The following is a 13,993-nucleotide window of genomic DNA, read 5'->3' as shown; positions in this document are numbered from 1 at the left end:
GGCGGCGCGCCTCCACTTTTCAGGCCTTGCTGCGCCGCGCACGACGGTTGTTGAGATGAGTGAGTGGTCGGGGTCGCTAGAGGAGAGAGAGAGGAAGATAACCGCGGTCGGAGGACGCCGGACGGCGTTGGAATCGAGTGATCTTGTTTCGTGGATCCAAGTCGGGTCGGCGGCAGAAAAGGGAGAGAAAATTAGGTGGCGTTCGGTAACGTTTTCAAGTCATCTTTTTCATTTTATAAAATGAAAATGGCTTGAAAATGCGTTCGTTGGTCTGTTTTCAAAAATACAGAAAATAAAAATTGAAAATGATTTTTTATTTTACTCGTAAAACAGGAAAACGACAAATAGACGTTTTCACCTTTTCATTCTCATATTTTAGAAAACACGGAGATATATGTATACATTTTCATTGTTTTTTGTATTTTCATAAGGTAGTACCGGACTCGTTTTTGCTGTTCTCGTTTGTGAAAATTGTTTTCGAAATAAACTACCGGACACATTTTCGGATCTCAAAAATCCAATCTTGTTTTCTCGTTTTCATTTTCAAAATCGGTTTTTGAAAAATCATTTTTGAAAACGTTACCCGACAGGCCCTTAGGGTTTCCAGTTTCCAAAAATGGAAATTTGATTTTCTGAAAATGATTTCAGAAAAATCGGTATTTATAGCAAATTTCCAAATATAGTAAGTTTTTCCATTGACTGTAACTTTTTCATACGAACTCTAATTTTTGCATTTCACATTTCCACGAACTCGTATCGACACGCTCTACAACTTTCATGAAGGAAGTTTTCGGAGAAACCCCATAAATAAACATTCAACCTTTTGACCCCTCGAAAATAAAACGTTTCGAGTGATTATTCATCCGAAATATTTCCACATCATCCTCAAACTAAGTACTCATACCAATAACCACCGAATAAATTTTGAAAAATCCTTGAAAAATAATAACGAATTTCCAGAGTATGACAAATGTTCATTCCCAGCTTAATGCTAAAGTACCCATCACTTTGATACAACATAATGGAAGGCCCACAGTTCCATATACAGAATTGTTCGTGACTGATATTAGCTTAATAGTTAGGAACGACGCTGCACCTATAAGTGTGGAAAAATGGAATGACATTGAATCAGCTGTTGTTACTAAGATGATTAAAAGAATAACAGTGAGTGATAATTTGTTATTTCTTCAATGTGTTTACTGCGTTAAAAGTCTTTTTGTTAGTGATTAGCTGCCACTAGTAATTGCATGCTTAATAGGGTTAACTATGGTGCATTCATCTAGTTAATTTAATTAAGGAAAGTAAAAAGAACTTTGTATGCGTTCATCTTTGTTCTTGATTGATTCTATACTTTGACATGTTTTGATTCGTGATTTGATGTTTGAAACCTTGCCAACGTGTTAGTAGTAGTTAATTCTATCTAAATTCGTTCCATCCATATAATTCTACTTGATTCTGTGTTTTGATGTGTCACATGTATATAATTACTTAGTTGTTAAATTAAAATAAATCCTAAATCCTTTTTTACTTGTAGATCGTAAATATTGTGTATAATATAAAGTTTTGTTTGATCTAACATTTTATTTTTCAGGAATTAATTAGGCCCTAATCCCCGGTTTGAGAATGATACCCTACTTACTCTTACTACATTGATAGGGTTTTAAATTCAGCACTAACTTTGTGCTAGTCATCTTCACTTTGTAAGTCCAAGAACTTCGCAGATTCGTGCTTGGTGTGAACCGGCAGCCCCAGGCTTTCACTTAACACTCATTTTTGCCACCCATATGCAGGACGCACCGCGATACAGGCATAAAAAACAAGTGCAATGAACCCCCCCTTCAACCTTTTCAACCTCGCTTCCACCACCTATATGCAAGGCGCACCGCAATATAGGCATCGAAAGCAAGTGCAGTGAAATACACAGGTGAGCCCTCTGCTTCTCTTCTTTTGCCATCAGAAAGTTGTCGATATCTCTCCTCCGTGAATGTGCTTCTTCCATTCTTTGGACCTGCAGCTTTTTGTGAACACGAAGGTGTTTCAACAATGTTTTTGGTTGTTTCTTTTTTTTTATTTCTCTCATGCCCTTACGGAACTGGGGGTTGCTCATATCAGTCTTTGGGTTGAACTCTGCAAATCTAGGTTCTACAACTTCATCATCAAAGTTGGCTTCATGCCCTATGCCTTCTTCATTTGAGTCCACAGCTTGAAACAAGTCCTCATTGTCTTCACATGAATCATTGGCATTTGCCATACTGGTTCTCCATCACCTCAACATTAGAACCATCTGCTCTGCTAGTACCAGCCACTTGAGCAGCTCCTCCTTCCTCTTCTATCAAGCAGTCAAACAAGAAATCATCATCCACCTCATAAGCAGCATATTCATCATCTTCCATAATTACAATCTTCACATGAGTCATCATCAGAAAAAGGCTCTTCCTCATCCTTAGCATCATCATCTTCAAAAACTCCATCATCTTCTTGGATCCAACCACCGTCTTTAGTATCCTCTTCCTCACTGACAGGTTCAAACTCAACTTTATTCTTGCCTTTATCAGTAGCTTCAGTTGTTGGAGCTCTACTAGCTTGAGTTGGTACCTCATCTTCACAGTCCAGGATCTTCAACTCACTTGCCTTCAACTTTTTTCTCTGTGCACACACTTTTAATCTTCTAGCTTTACACCCTAACCTATCTTCCACAGGAGGGTTTGTTGGTGAATCTGGCAACTCCTCAATCTTGACAGAGTTGTTCTTTTTGGGTGAGTCAGGGAGCTCCTCTATGACAACACCACTTGACTCTGCTTGACTGAAACCCCAAGTCCAACATGTTCATAGAGAAAGAAATATGGCAGCTGATATTCTTGCCAAGGCCAGTGTCTCGAATTCTCCTAGAAGTTGTCTCCTCCGAAGACCTCCTGCTATGGTTACCAGTACCTTACTTGATGACATTGCTGCTGTAGCTCACCCCAGAATGTTTTCTAGCAGTCTGAGCTAGGCTCCTTTTTGCTTTTCTTTCTGGGCCTTTGGCCCCCAATGTACCCAAAAAAAAAAAGTGAAGTCTAAGCATATGCATTCAACTCTTGAACTAGCATGTAGGCATGTTAATCAAAGTTGCATAACATCATATTATACAAGATTGTCTAGGGATTTCAACCATAGCCGCAACAAAGTAACTACTCACTCATAATCATACAAATTAGCATCAAATCTATAATATACATCAAGGTAAATTAAAGAGTTAAAGGAAAGAATGAACTAGTTGAAGCTTGACAAATTAATGGCTAGCTCCTCCTTGTCCTCCTTGATTGCTCCTTGGATCCTCCTTGATTGTGAAATGGATGGACGATGGACTTCTTGATGATGGTGGATGAATAGAATGGTGATAAAGATATGATGCTTCTTTGGCTAACTTTGAGTGGTAATGATGGAGTAGTAGTGGTGGTGATGGAGTTTATGGTGGTGGAAGATGGTAATTGTGGTGGTGATGATGGAGGAGATGGAGTAGTAAAGGGAGTATGGGTATTATGGGTTTGGATTTTGGAAGGTGAATATGGAGGTTTTATGGTGGAGATGGAGATAGAAAAGAGATGCAATGGGTGGTATGGGTGATTGTCTTCCTCCTTGTGAGAAGAGGTGCTTAAATTGATGGAGAGAGATGAGTGAAATGGTGATTAGAAGGCAAAGAAAACAGTCATAGCCTTGTAAGAAGCATGGAGGTGGAGTATGAGAGTGGTAATATATCCCAAAATCAAGTGAAAAGAGTATGGGAGTGATAGCTAGTGTAGGTTAGGATAGGTAATGATGGAGAAAAGATGGTTATTACACCCTAAAACATGGAAGATTTTTGGGTGATGATGATGGTGGACTTTCGGGTAATATGGAGAGTTGAGATGATGTGGAAAAAATGGAAAAATGGATGGAGTTGATTTTGAACCAAAATGTTTGGGATTTGGTTGTGATAGAATGATGATGGAATAGGTACAATGTTACTCCTCCTCCTTGCTCCTCCATGAATATAGCCAGAAAATACATGGCACCACCATGAGTGGTGGTGGACCGTCATTTGTGGTGGTTCGCTGGAATTTGGAATTTAACATTTTGCTCCACATTTGACTGTTATTCTTCCTAGCTCCAATTCTCCACTTCAAACCCCAAAATTGATGTTTTCTTCACTCTTGCAATATTCCTAGATAAATAAGAAAATGATTTAGTGAAAGCTAAAATAGACTCAAAAACAAGTTTTTTTTTTTTTTTTTTTAAAGAGAATCAAAGGATTTCACTCCTACCCCCATGGTGACTCAAACCCATGACCTCGATCTTAGGTAGTGGGTGCTCTAACCACTGACTCAAAAACAAGTTAAATTCAATATTTAGGGGAAAACATATATATGTAAATTTTGGTTTAACAATTAGCTTAACGGTTTGTTATCGTGTTTGACGATATATATACAAAACAAACTTAATACAACACGATACTGTGTTTTGCCAGGTCTAGTTTTGAGAAGCACTTGAACTGTTTTTCTCGTAAATAGCCTAAGAATGTTTGTAATGCTGCCTAAGATAGGGTAAAATCCTCATATGGTAGCTGAACTATCATGAAATACACTTTTTGCTATTTACAAATTTTTAGGGAGTCTAGTGGTATCCTGCATTCTCCCTCTGTTAGCTTTTTTAATACTATTGTCAAGTATTCTGTTAAAATAGGGATAAAATTGTAAAACACCTGTTTTTTTTTTTTTTGTACAATTTTCGGTGAGCTAAATTAAACTATGTTGTTTAAAAAATAAAAAATAAAGAAGAAGAAGCTAGAATTGGAAGTTTGATGAATATCTAGATTTATCATTTATCTACCGCCACCTTGATTAATCCCATTAATTGTTCGAGAAATGAGATTAGTTGACGTAGATTAATAAATATTAACATTTTCATGAAAAAGAACCAAACACAAACAAAAGTAATCAAATTAATTGCCCCTAGAATCCTGAGAACAGTGAAGAACGAAATTGATTGTTATTTTCATTCTTTTATATATCAGAATATTTTTTAATTAAAGATGTACAACATATTATATATTATACATCCAACTATAAATGAAAATACTATATTACCTTGAACATTTTTCTCATATGAATGTTACATAGCTACCACTTAAGGTCGTAAGCAATTTTAATAGAATTATGGACGGAAGTATAAAATGGGCTAACATATGGATATTTTTTTTTTTTTTAGGAAAATAAATTTCAACTTAAAGCCCTACTACAACCAAAACTAAACTGATCAAAATTAAAAACAGGCAAAGCTGAGAAAGACAACTTCTTTGATCAAGTGATAGGTGTAGACGACTTGTGACCCATATTTGTAACAGCATTAGCAACGAAATTAGCTTCTCGAGAAACATGAGAGAAGGAAATAGCTTCAAAATTGCTAGCTAGACTCAGGATGTCTTTAACAAGGTTCGTACTCAAGGCGGAGCACATTTCTTATTGATAGAGTCTATAATTAACTTAGAGTCACCTTCAACATAAAACTTTCGACAGTTAAGGAGGGCATGATAAAGACCATCACAAACAGCACTGCTGACGGATGGATAGTTGAGATATCGCTAGAGTACCTAAAATTTTATGTGCGCGTGTTAGTTTGTGTGTGTGTGCGTGTGTGCGCGCGCGTGTTAGTGTGTGTGTGTGTGTGTGTATAGAGAGAGAGAGTACAAATACTGATCATATACAACGGTGTGTGCGCGCGCGCGTGTGTGTGTATAGAGAGAGAGAGTACAAATACTGATCATATACAACGGTGATTTCATTTCATGACAAAAGAAAAAGATAAAAGGAGGGTACTAGTGAGAAAAAAATAAAAATAAAATTGGGACAAGTCGCAAATGAACCGGACTTATCTCTGTAGTTGATTATTAGTCAATGACAATTTAATAAAAAAAGAAAACAAATGCAGAGTCACTTATAATCTGTTGTCCACACTCCAATTTACAACCATAAGCAAATACTTTCAGAGACCCATCAATATCCCACCGGAAAACATTAATAAATTACCGGTCAGAAACTCAGAATTGAAGGGAGCAAAAGATTACGAGTTACGTCACTAACAGCACATCTTACTAATTATCTTAGCAAGAAGTATCATCATCAACAAAAATGAGTATATTCAAAGCGACTCGCAGGGATCACATCCTAATGGTTACAAACTTTGGATCTGCAGTCACGATACAGTGAATATTCAGATGTTGAACTTGGCGGACCGTACAAGAGTTTGCCTCTACCGGGAAGCAACTTGCAATTATACAGTTGGAAACTATCTACAAGCTCCTGTAGTCTATCACTGTGACTTCATCCTCCGGTGCATCTAGATCTTGATAACTGCAAAAATTGAAAGTCAACTACTTATTACAGCTGGCTATATAGCAAACAAAAACATAAAGGGCATTCTGGCTAACGCTAGAAACCATGACAAGCCAAAATTGTTCAATTAAAAATCAAAAATTGAAAGAAATTGCCAGGGCAGCTGCAGTGAAACGTTCACCCAACAGTTGGGAGGGAAAAAGAAAACCTAAAAGAGACTGCCGGATGAGGTAACACGGACTAAATCGCAAAACATTTCCACCCCTGAATATATACCCTACATTCAAAATCACGACACTACCACTATGCCAAAACAGGTTTCATCCGAACAAACAGCAATCACAGGTTTCCGTTAAGCAGGTAGGAAGATGACCACAGATACAGTTCTAGAAATGACCCAAACAGGTTTCAACATTTTATAATCCAAGCTGACAAGCACCATATACAACGATAATGGAACGGTAACCCAAAATATTAAGAAATCATTCCATGCCAAGAGCAACACAACTGAAAATAATTGACCTACTGTGCTTCCAGCTCGCACATCCAAAACACTTTACATGGATCTACCCATAGGAGGAGCCCCCAAGTGCAACCACCCACCATCAGAAAGAATTGGCCAATCCTCACCAGTCAAGTACAATTAATTAACCAAAATTTCACCCCCAATCAGCAGTTCCCCAATCCACATTCTCCCCTCATCTTCAGCTATACAACACCTATTGATGATTAGAACACTGGGAAAAGGGATGGCAACAAAATATCAAACCAACACCTCCACATAGGAACCAGCTAATCCCAATCAAGCACCTCTTCACCAACTAACATGCCTAAGCTTCGGCCCAACTCCATCCAACATGTATACACAAAAAATTTATAAAATGGTTCCAGAAACCGTTCAGTCACTTCTAATCTCCATCTACATACTTTGACCAGGTATCACCTATTGTAAGCTTAAGCCCATAGTTCCATAGGTCACGTATCTAAAGAAACACTCTTTTTCAGCATCATAACAGACACCATGAATAAAACTTAAAACAGGTAATACAGAGAGAATGAAACGTTCACACCAAATACTTCACAAACACTGCTTACATAAATACCACCAGAAAGCCAACCATCGCAAAAAACATATACCCACCAAACAAAATAAGGGTTGGTACACATGTCAAGTTTTATTTCATTCAAGTCGTGTTCAACAATAATTTTTGTTCAATATCTAGTAGTACCAGTTGGAGATATTTCCTATGTGCCGTTCCCTATTCTCCACCAATGAAATTTCTTAGTTCCCTAAACGCCTAAAGTTGTGGAAAGAACCAATACTGAAATAGCTAATAACCTCAACATACAGTTTAGCTGAAATGCTAAGGCACAGATCCAGTAAGAAATGAGCACCAGAGATGATGGCTCACACATAAATTACCTTCTTAAACGTCGAGGATCCTGTCGAAAAGCTGGAGACAAAGCAAGAATTGGGGCTGGCCCACTCATTTGGGGTCCAGGCCACATATTTCTACCACTGCCTTCAAAGGGTGGAGGACCACCTTGCTCTCGCAACATCTGCATTGCAACTTCAGGTGGAGCAGGAACAAAAGGTCCGAGAGGACTGCAATAAGAGCAATATATAATATGAAAACAATATAATATAAGGGAGAACAGCAAAGAAAAAGCAAGTGACAACTTGAGTCTGAAGAATAGAAAGTGTTCAACGGGCAACATACCCAGCACCAGGCACAGGCATCAATACAGGTGGTGGGGGTATATCTGATGGGAAAGGAGGACCAGCATGCATCCCTTGTCCACCAAAATTATCATACATTGGTTCATCATGATTTCCTCCATCTTGACCATCATTGTTAGACTGGAATTCACCTTGCATATTCTCAGACCTATCATACCTCTCACCACCATTAGCTCGGTTTTCGCGTTCTCTCCGATTACCACGCTCATCTTTCAATCTATTCTCCATACCCGGCCTACGCCTCTGTGGCTTGTCCCTCTAAATGACAAATAAGATTTGATAAATAAGCAGGACAATCTATAGAGCATAGCTAATGGAGCAAACCCTCAACCAACTTTAATTAATGTTTTGCAGCAGAACATTTGAAAAACTTTGATGAAACATTTTTGTTAGTGATTGTTGCATTCTTGGTTCATGTGTTTATTTATACACAAGCAGGTGTAGACAAACTGATTCACAAAAACTACTTCCCTACCTGTACGGAAGCTTACACTAATTGTTATGTATGCAAACATGTATATACACATTTACACATATTTCACCGAAAAACAAAAATAAACAAAAAGCTATATTTTAAAAATAAAAAATAAGATACAAGTTGAAGCCAAGCAATCGCAGCAACAAATATATCTTGGAGGGGAATCCCCATCAAAAGTGAAGAATGGGGAGCCATTGCAAGAACACCCATAACCAAACAACTAACCAAACAACTAACTGACAATAGGCATCATCTCACAACAACCTTCCAATTATACTAACACAGGTAATCTTCATCACAAAAATAAAAAAGTAACAAATTCAACCCGTTTTAACGAAGAAAACTTATGGTTGTGAACGAGGATCTAAAGTTGCATAAAAGTGAACCTTCAAATGAGTTCAGACTTTTAGGTACTTGCTTTCAGCTCAAAATAGCTTGGCATATTTTGTATAATAACTTTCCCTTGACAGAATAACTGTTCTACAGAGCCACAGAAAAACTGAAATAACTTGGACATACATTTGAAAGCTTGACAAGTAATAGAAGAATGGTCCAATGCATGTTTTATTAATGGCACCTCTATGAAATCCGAGTAAAGCAAACATTGATATAAACAATAGGACTGATAAGTAATAGCAACTTTAGAGTCTTGGTTGGGTGTCCTTACAACTAAAATCCTTCACTAACTATTGCCAGATGGTTACATTAGGCTACTTTTGCCTCTATTGAACCAGCCTCTAGTATGGAAAAGCAAACATGACTTGGAAGTGACCAGAAAAGTCGTGTAATTAACCAAAAGGATAATGGATGGCATGTATTCTGCCATTCAGGCATTTTGCAGCATGATTTCTGCTTTTCCAGGCATTTCAACCTTGCATGACATAGGGGGCCTGATATCATGCAACAGGTTTGTTCCCCAAGTATGAACATTTCATAAATCAGCAATATTACGTGAACAGCCACGCTAAAGTAAATGATTAGTTTAAGAACCATACCAGTATCGATTGCTGCATAATAGGAGTTCCACCTGGCGCCTCTGCATCACTGTAAATGAATTCAAATTATTATAGTATATCTATCTATCTATCTACCTATACTATAAAGTCAAGCCAAATAAGTTTAAAAGGATAAAAGAAGAAATGGCTTGAAGGTTAGTTTTATTATAATTGAACGTTAAATTTTTTTTTCTTTGACGTTTATTCATCACAGGTCTAAGGCTAGTATATACGAAGAGAAAAGGATAACAATTACTCATCATTAAAGTTTCAATTCGAAAAGATAAGTATGCTTTCAACTGCATACATTTTTTGTTAAAAGAAATCACATACTTCATGTAGTTCTGGAAATATAAATCCTCGCGCATTTTCAAAGTCACATCCACCAGTAGCTCAGGGTGTTTTAACTTGAGATGTTTGTGTACAAATTCAGCAGCATGAAAGAGCTTAGTGCATCCCTTGGCACCACAACCATACTTCCAGCCATACTTTTCATCCCTAATCTTCCGCACAAAGGGATCTAGGCCTTGAACAGCAGCAGCTTCTATCTTTTCCTTGGCAGTCATTACTTCCAAGGGATCTTGACTATGCAATCTCTCTTGCCAATGCAAGTCTAATTTCTTTTCCCACTCAGCTCCATTACTACCTATATCGGAACCCTTTACCTCTACTCTCACATGCCTGAGACCTTTAGCGTCGTTTGACTCAATCATCCCATAATAATCTACACCATGTATGCGCCAAAGATAAGTAATAAGGGTGTCAAGTAGCTCAACACCCTCTAGGCCCTTGACAGATGTCAAACCCCGAACGATAACAACAGGGCCAGTGGAACCACCATGAGATTTTTCCCTGTTCATTTTGTCATTATCAGGTCCACATAAAATGTTCTCCACAATTCCTTTTTCCGAGTCAAGTTTGCGGACAAGGGCTTGGGCTTGTTCAATGTCAACTTGTATACGTCTAGGATCAGAACCGACTGGGTGAGCCTTAGGAGCAGTAGAAATAAGATCATTTTCTTTATTTGGTTCCCTGCCATGCCGTCTTCTCTTGCCATCCGCATCAGCTTCATCATCAGAATTTGGTTCACTAGTATGTCCAGATTTATTTGGAGCTGAGGGATTGACACCTGGGCCTCTGCATCCAAAAGACCAATAAATCTACAAGCCTGATATAATAGGCATAAGATATACTATTAAGTTCAGTATCTTACAAGTCCAAGGATCCACTTTGCAGTTCAAGCAGGAAATCCTTTGCTGTTTTCCGTGCTATTTCATTTCTCCTAGAGATAAAATCCAAAAGAATAGTTTAATCCAAAGGTTCCAATAAAACAAAAAGTCAAATCACCCAACTAAATGAGACAATTCAAGAAAAAATTTTGGACCTACAAAACTTCCTCAGCTTAAATACAGCATAAGAAAAAAAAACAAATTCCTTGAAATGTAAATAAAGCTCACCTTTCAATTACAGTGAGTAGGTTTGTGGGATGATATTTGTCTTTTAGCCTACAGGCACAAGCTAGTTGTGTTAACAATACACAGGTTAACCGACAAAAAAAAAAAAAAGGTGAAATATTTATTACCATTCCTCTTCTTTATGAGCATTAAAATAAGCTCGCTTCTGAGTAGAAATATACTCTGCCTTGTATTCTTGATATCTGCATAATTAATAAGTGGTGATTACCGGCCTATTCTACACTATATCAAAACTTGATGCATATAATAGAACTCTGGAGCATCTCAACTACTCAAATCCCATACCTGCGCTCAGCCTCAGCTGGCAAAATATCATCTTCCAACTCTTGGATGAATTGTTTGTATGACATCAGCCCTTCTCTGTAAAATATTAATTGGTATGTCATATTTCTAGAAAATATGAACAGTTTATGTCGATTTAATTATACTTCTTAATAAGAAAGATCCTCGATTGCAGAAATTCTTTAGTTATACATGTAAAAAGAAAATAATCAAAAATAAGTACGTAAACAATAAAAAGAACAGCATTTGTCTTATCAAGGATAAACCAAATAACTTAACCTTTCATTCTCTGCAAAACATAATAACATCATAAACATACAGGACAAAACAAAAACAAAAACCAAAAAAAAAAAACAAGCTGAATAGAAATAAAAATAATGAACAATAGCTAACCTTTGAGTGGTCCCAGTGCTGGAAGCATCACCAAAACCAACACGTCCTGAATCCCAGTCTGGAAAGAAAGAAAATACTGAGATTCTCTGATTCATGGAATATCAAACTTAAAACATAGCCACATAGAACTGAAAAGTTGTAACCAATAAGACGAACAGAATACACACACACACACACACACACATATAAACCCATTGAAAATATGACACTTAATTTTCAACTCCTTAATGATAATGGACAGCCAAAATACTTATCAAGCTATACCTCATACAAACTCCAAAGAACTTTAAAAGGGATGCTCTTATTAAACGTGTAAAACACACAGAGAAAGATTCTAACAAAACTCAATGACAAGTACAAAAGTTATAGAAAATTGTTTTAATGTGTTCAATATAGTCAAGCATGCCTAACCAAAATGGCTGAAGTCGATTGGTATAAGGACACTATGCCAGATAAGATTTTTTTTTTCTCCTCTTTGAGGATAATTTGGGAAAATTAGCTGGGTTTTATTCAATATATTGATAGATAATTATTAATACTTAAAGATCACCAAATTCAGATCACTGTTGGTGGCATGCGGTACTAGAAATCAGCTAATAAAAATCACCAACATATATGGCTTTCCTTAACAACATGTGATATGAGATGGTTAATTACAAAGCTTTTAAACCATATTCAGCACTTAACCTCTCATATTTCCAAGCACAATGAGATAGAGATTCGAACTAGCTTTACCTAATAAATAATAGATTCTATCAAGTGCGCGCTAAGTCAGACTCATGTTAAGTTCAAAGCGTCAATCCCAAAGGACCAAATTCTCAATCCATGTCTACCACCCAAGGAAACCTACATGACTATAGAAACAATAAGGAGTGTCTAGCGTACCATACCTCATTGTACATCCTTCCAATCACTAAATTGGGTACTAAACACATGGTAAATACAAATTCATCATCTTAGCTACAAGAGACCCAATTCAAATCCTAACTTTAAAAGAATAGATAAACTAAATACAATTAGGCAGTTTACCAGAAGGGCCATAGCCACCAGACGAGCGTCCAGCATAACGACCATGAGGCCTGTCATCACCATAAGCAGGTCTACCCCCCACCTCCCGCTCATATCCACTTGCATAATCATATCCAGACCTATGCCATCAACAGATCAAACAACGTTAAATCAAACATTATACTGTATTTCATTACGTGAATCTGTAGTGACAAGGGAGGAACAGTAAATCAGAAAAAATGACCAAATCCTACCACATTAACCTCAACTCCTCTAAAAGAAAGAAAAGGTAAAAGGAAACCCCATTCCACAATAGTTATACTTGATACAAATCCCTAGATCATAATCTCCGGTGTTTAGACCAACGTTGCTGTAACTCAATTGCATCTAAGAAATTGAACTATCAAGGTCATAATGTCCTCACATTCTCTCAGTAAAAAAGAGTAAACAAAGCACAAACAAATCGAAACTCAATCAACAAAGCCGAAGCTTACTGACCTCCTATCACCTCCAGGTCCAAAGGCACCTCTGGGACTCCCTCTCCGGCCGTCGTACCCTCCATCTTCCCTCCTCGACCGCTTAAATGGCGGCGGCGGCGACCTCCGAGGCGGCGAGTGCCTGCGGTCCCTATACGGAGGCGGTGGACTAAGGCTGCCCCGCCGCTTGTAATCCCTGTCCCTATCTCTCTCCCTCGGAGGCGGAGGGGAGCGATTTCCTCTCCGGGCGGCGAGGCGGGCGGTCGACGTCCCTATCTCCTCTCTCCTTTTCGTCGCGGTCGCGTCTTCGCGAGGGCGGAGGAGGCGGCGGCGGCTGTTGCTGGGGTGGTGGTTGTTGTTGCGGCGGAGGCGAGGATTGAGGAGGCTCTTCGGAAGACTTGTCTTTGCGGTCGCGACGGCGGTCCAAGGAGTCGACGGGCATGTTCATGATCTCGGCCATGGCTTTTGGGATTCAGAGAGGGAGGGTGAAAACCCTAGAGAATAAAAACCAATGGAGAACGGAAGAAGAATGAGTAATAGGACAACACGTTGAGGCCGTGGGTTGGGTTTCTAGTCAATTTGGCTAATTGAGTGTGTGAAAAAGTCCAAAGTATGCACGAGTCATGGATAGTTTTCAAATTTACTGGATCTGTAAGAGAAAACAAATAAATTTTATAGCAAATTATCATTACATACACTTTCAATCCATATATTCCCAAGGGTTTTTTGCACCAACAGTGTCTGGAGACTCATGTGACTGACAATATGATACCCGAACTTTAAAAGTTATCAAAA

At 38.1% G+C, this 13,993-nt stretch overlaps 1 protein-coding gene across 1 annotated transcript; it reads right to left on the bottom strand.

The window, feature by feature from the left end:
- Nucleotides 1-5,848: 5,848 nt before the first annotated feature.
- Nucleotides 5,849-13,757, bottom strand: LOC133732014 (serrate RNA effector molecule). Its single transcript, XM_062159467.1, is given in 13 exon segments — nt 5,849-6,368; nt 7,774-7,956; nt 8,072-8,349; nt 9,565-9,613; nt 9,898-10,701; nt 10,778-10,846; nt 11,022-11,069; nt 11,147-11,221; nt 11,325-11,399; nt 11,715-11,772; nt 12,744-12,862; nt 13,221-13,435; nt 13,437-13,757. Coding segments are annotated over 13 exon segments (2,256 nt in total). The 5' UTR covers nt 13,659-13,757; the 3' UTR covers nt 5,849-6,307.
- Nucleotides 13,758-13,993: the final 236 nt, after the last annotated feature.

The sequence above is a fragment of the Rosa rugosa genome, chromosome 2 (genome assembly GCF_958449725.1).
Source record: "Rosa rugosa chromosome 2, drRosRugo1.1, whole genome shotgun sequence".
Lineage (NCBI taxonomy): Eukaryota > Viridiplantae > Streptophyta > Magnoliopsida > Rosales > Rosaceae > Rosa > Rosa rugosa.
The sequence above is the reverse complement of the archived record's forward strand: the minus strand, read 5'-3'. Positions and strand labels throughout refer to the sequence as shown.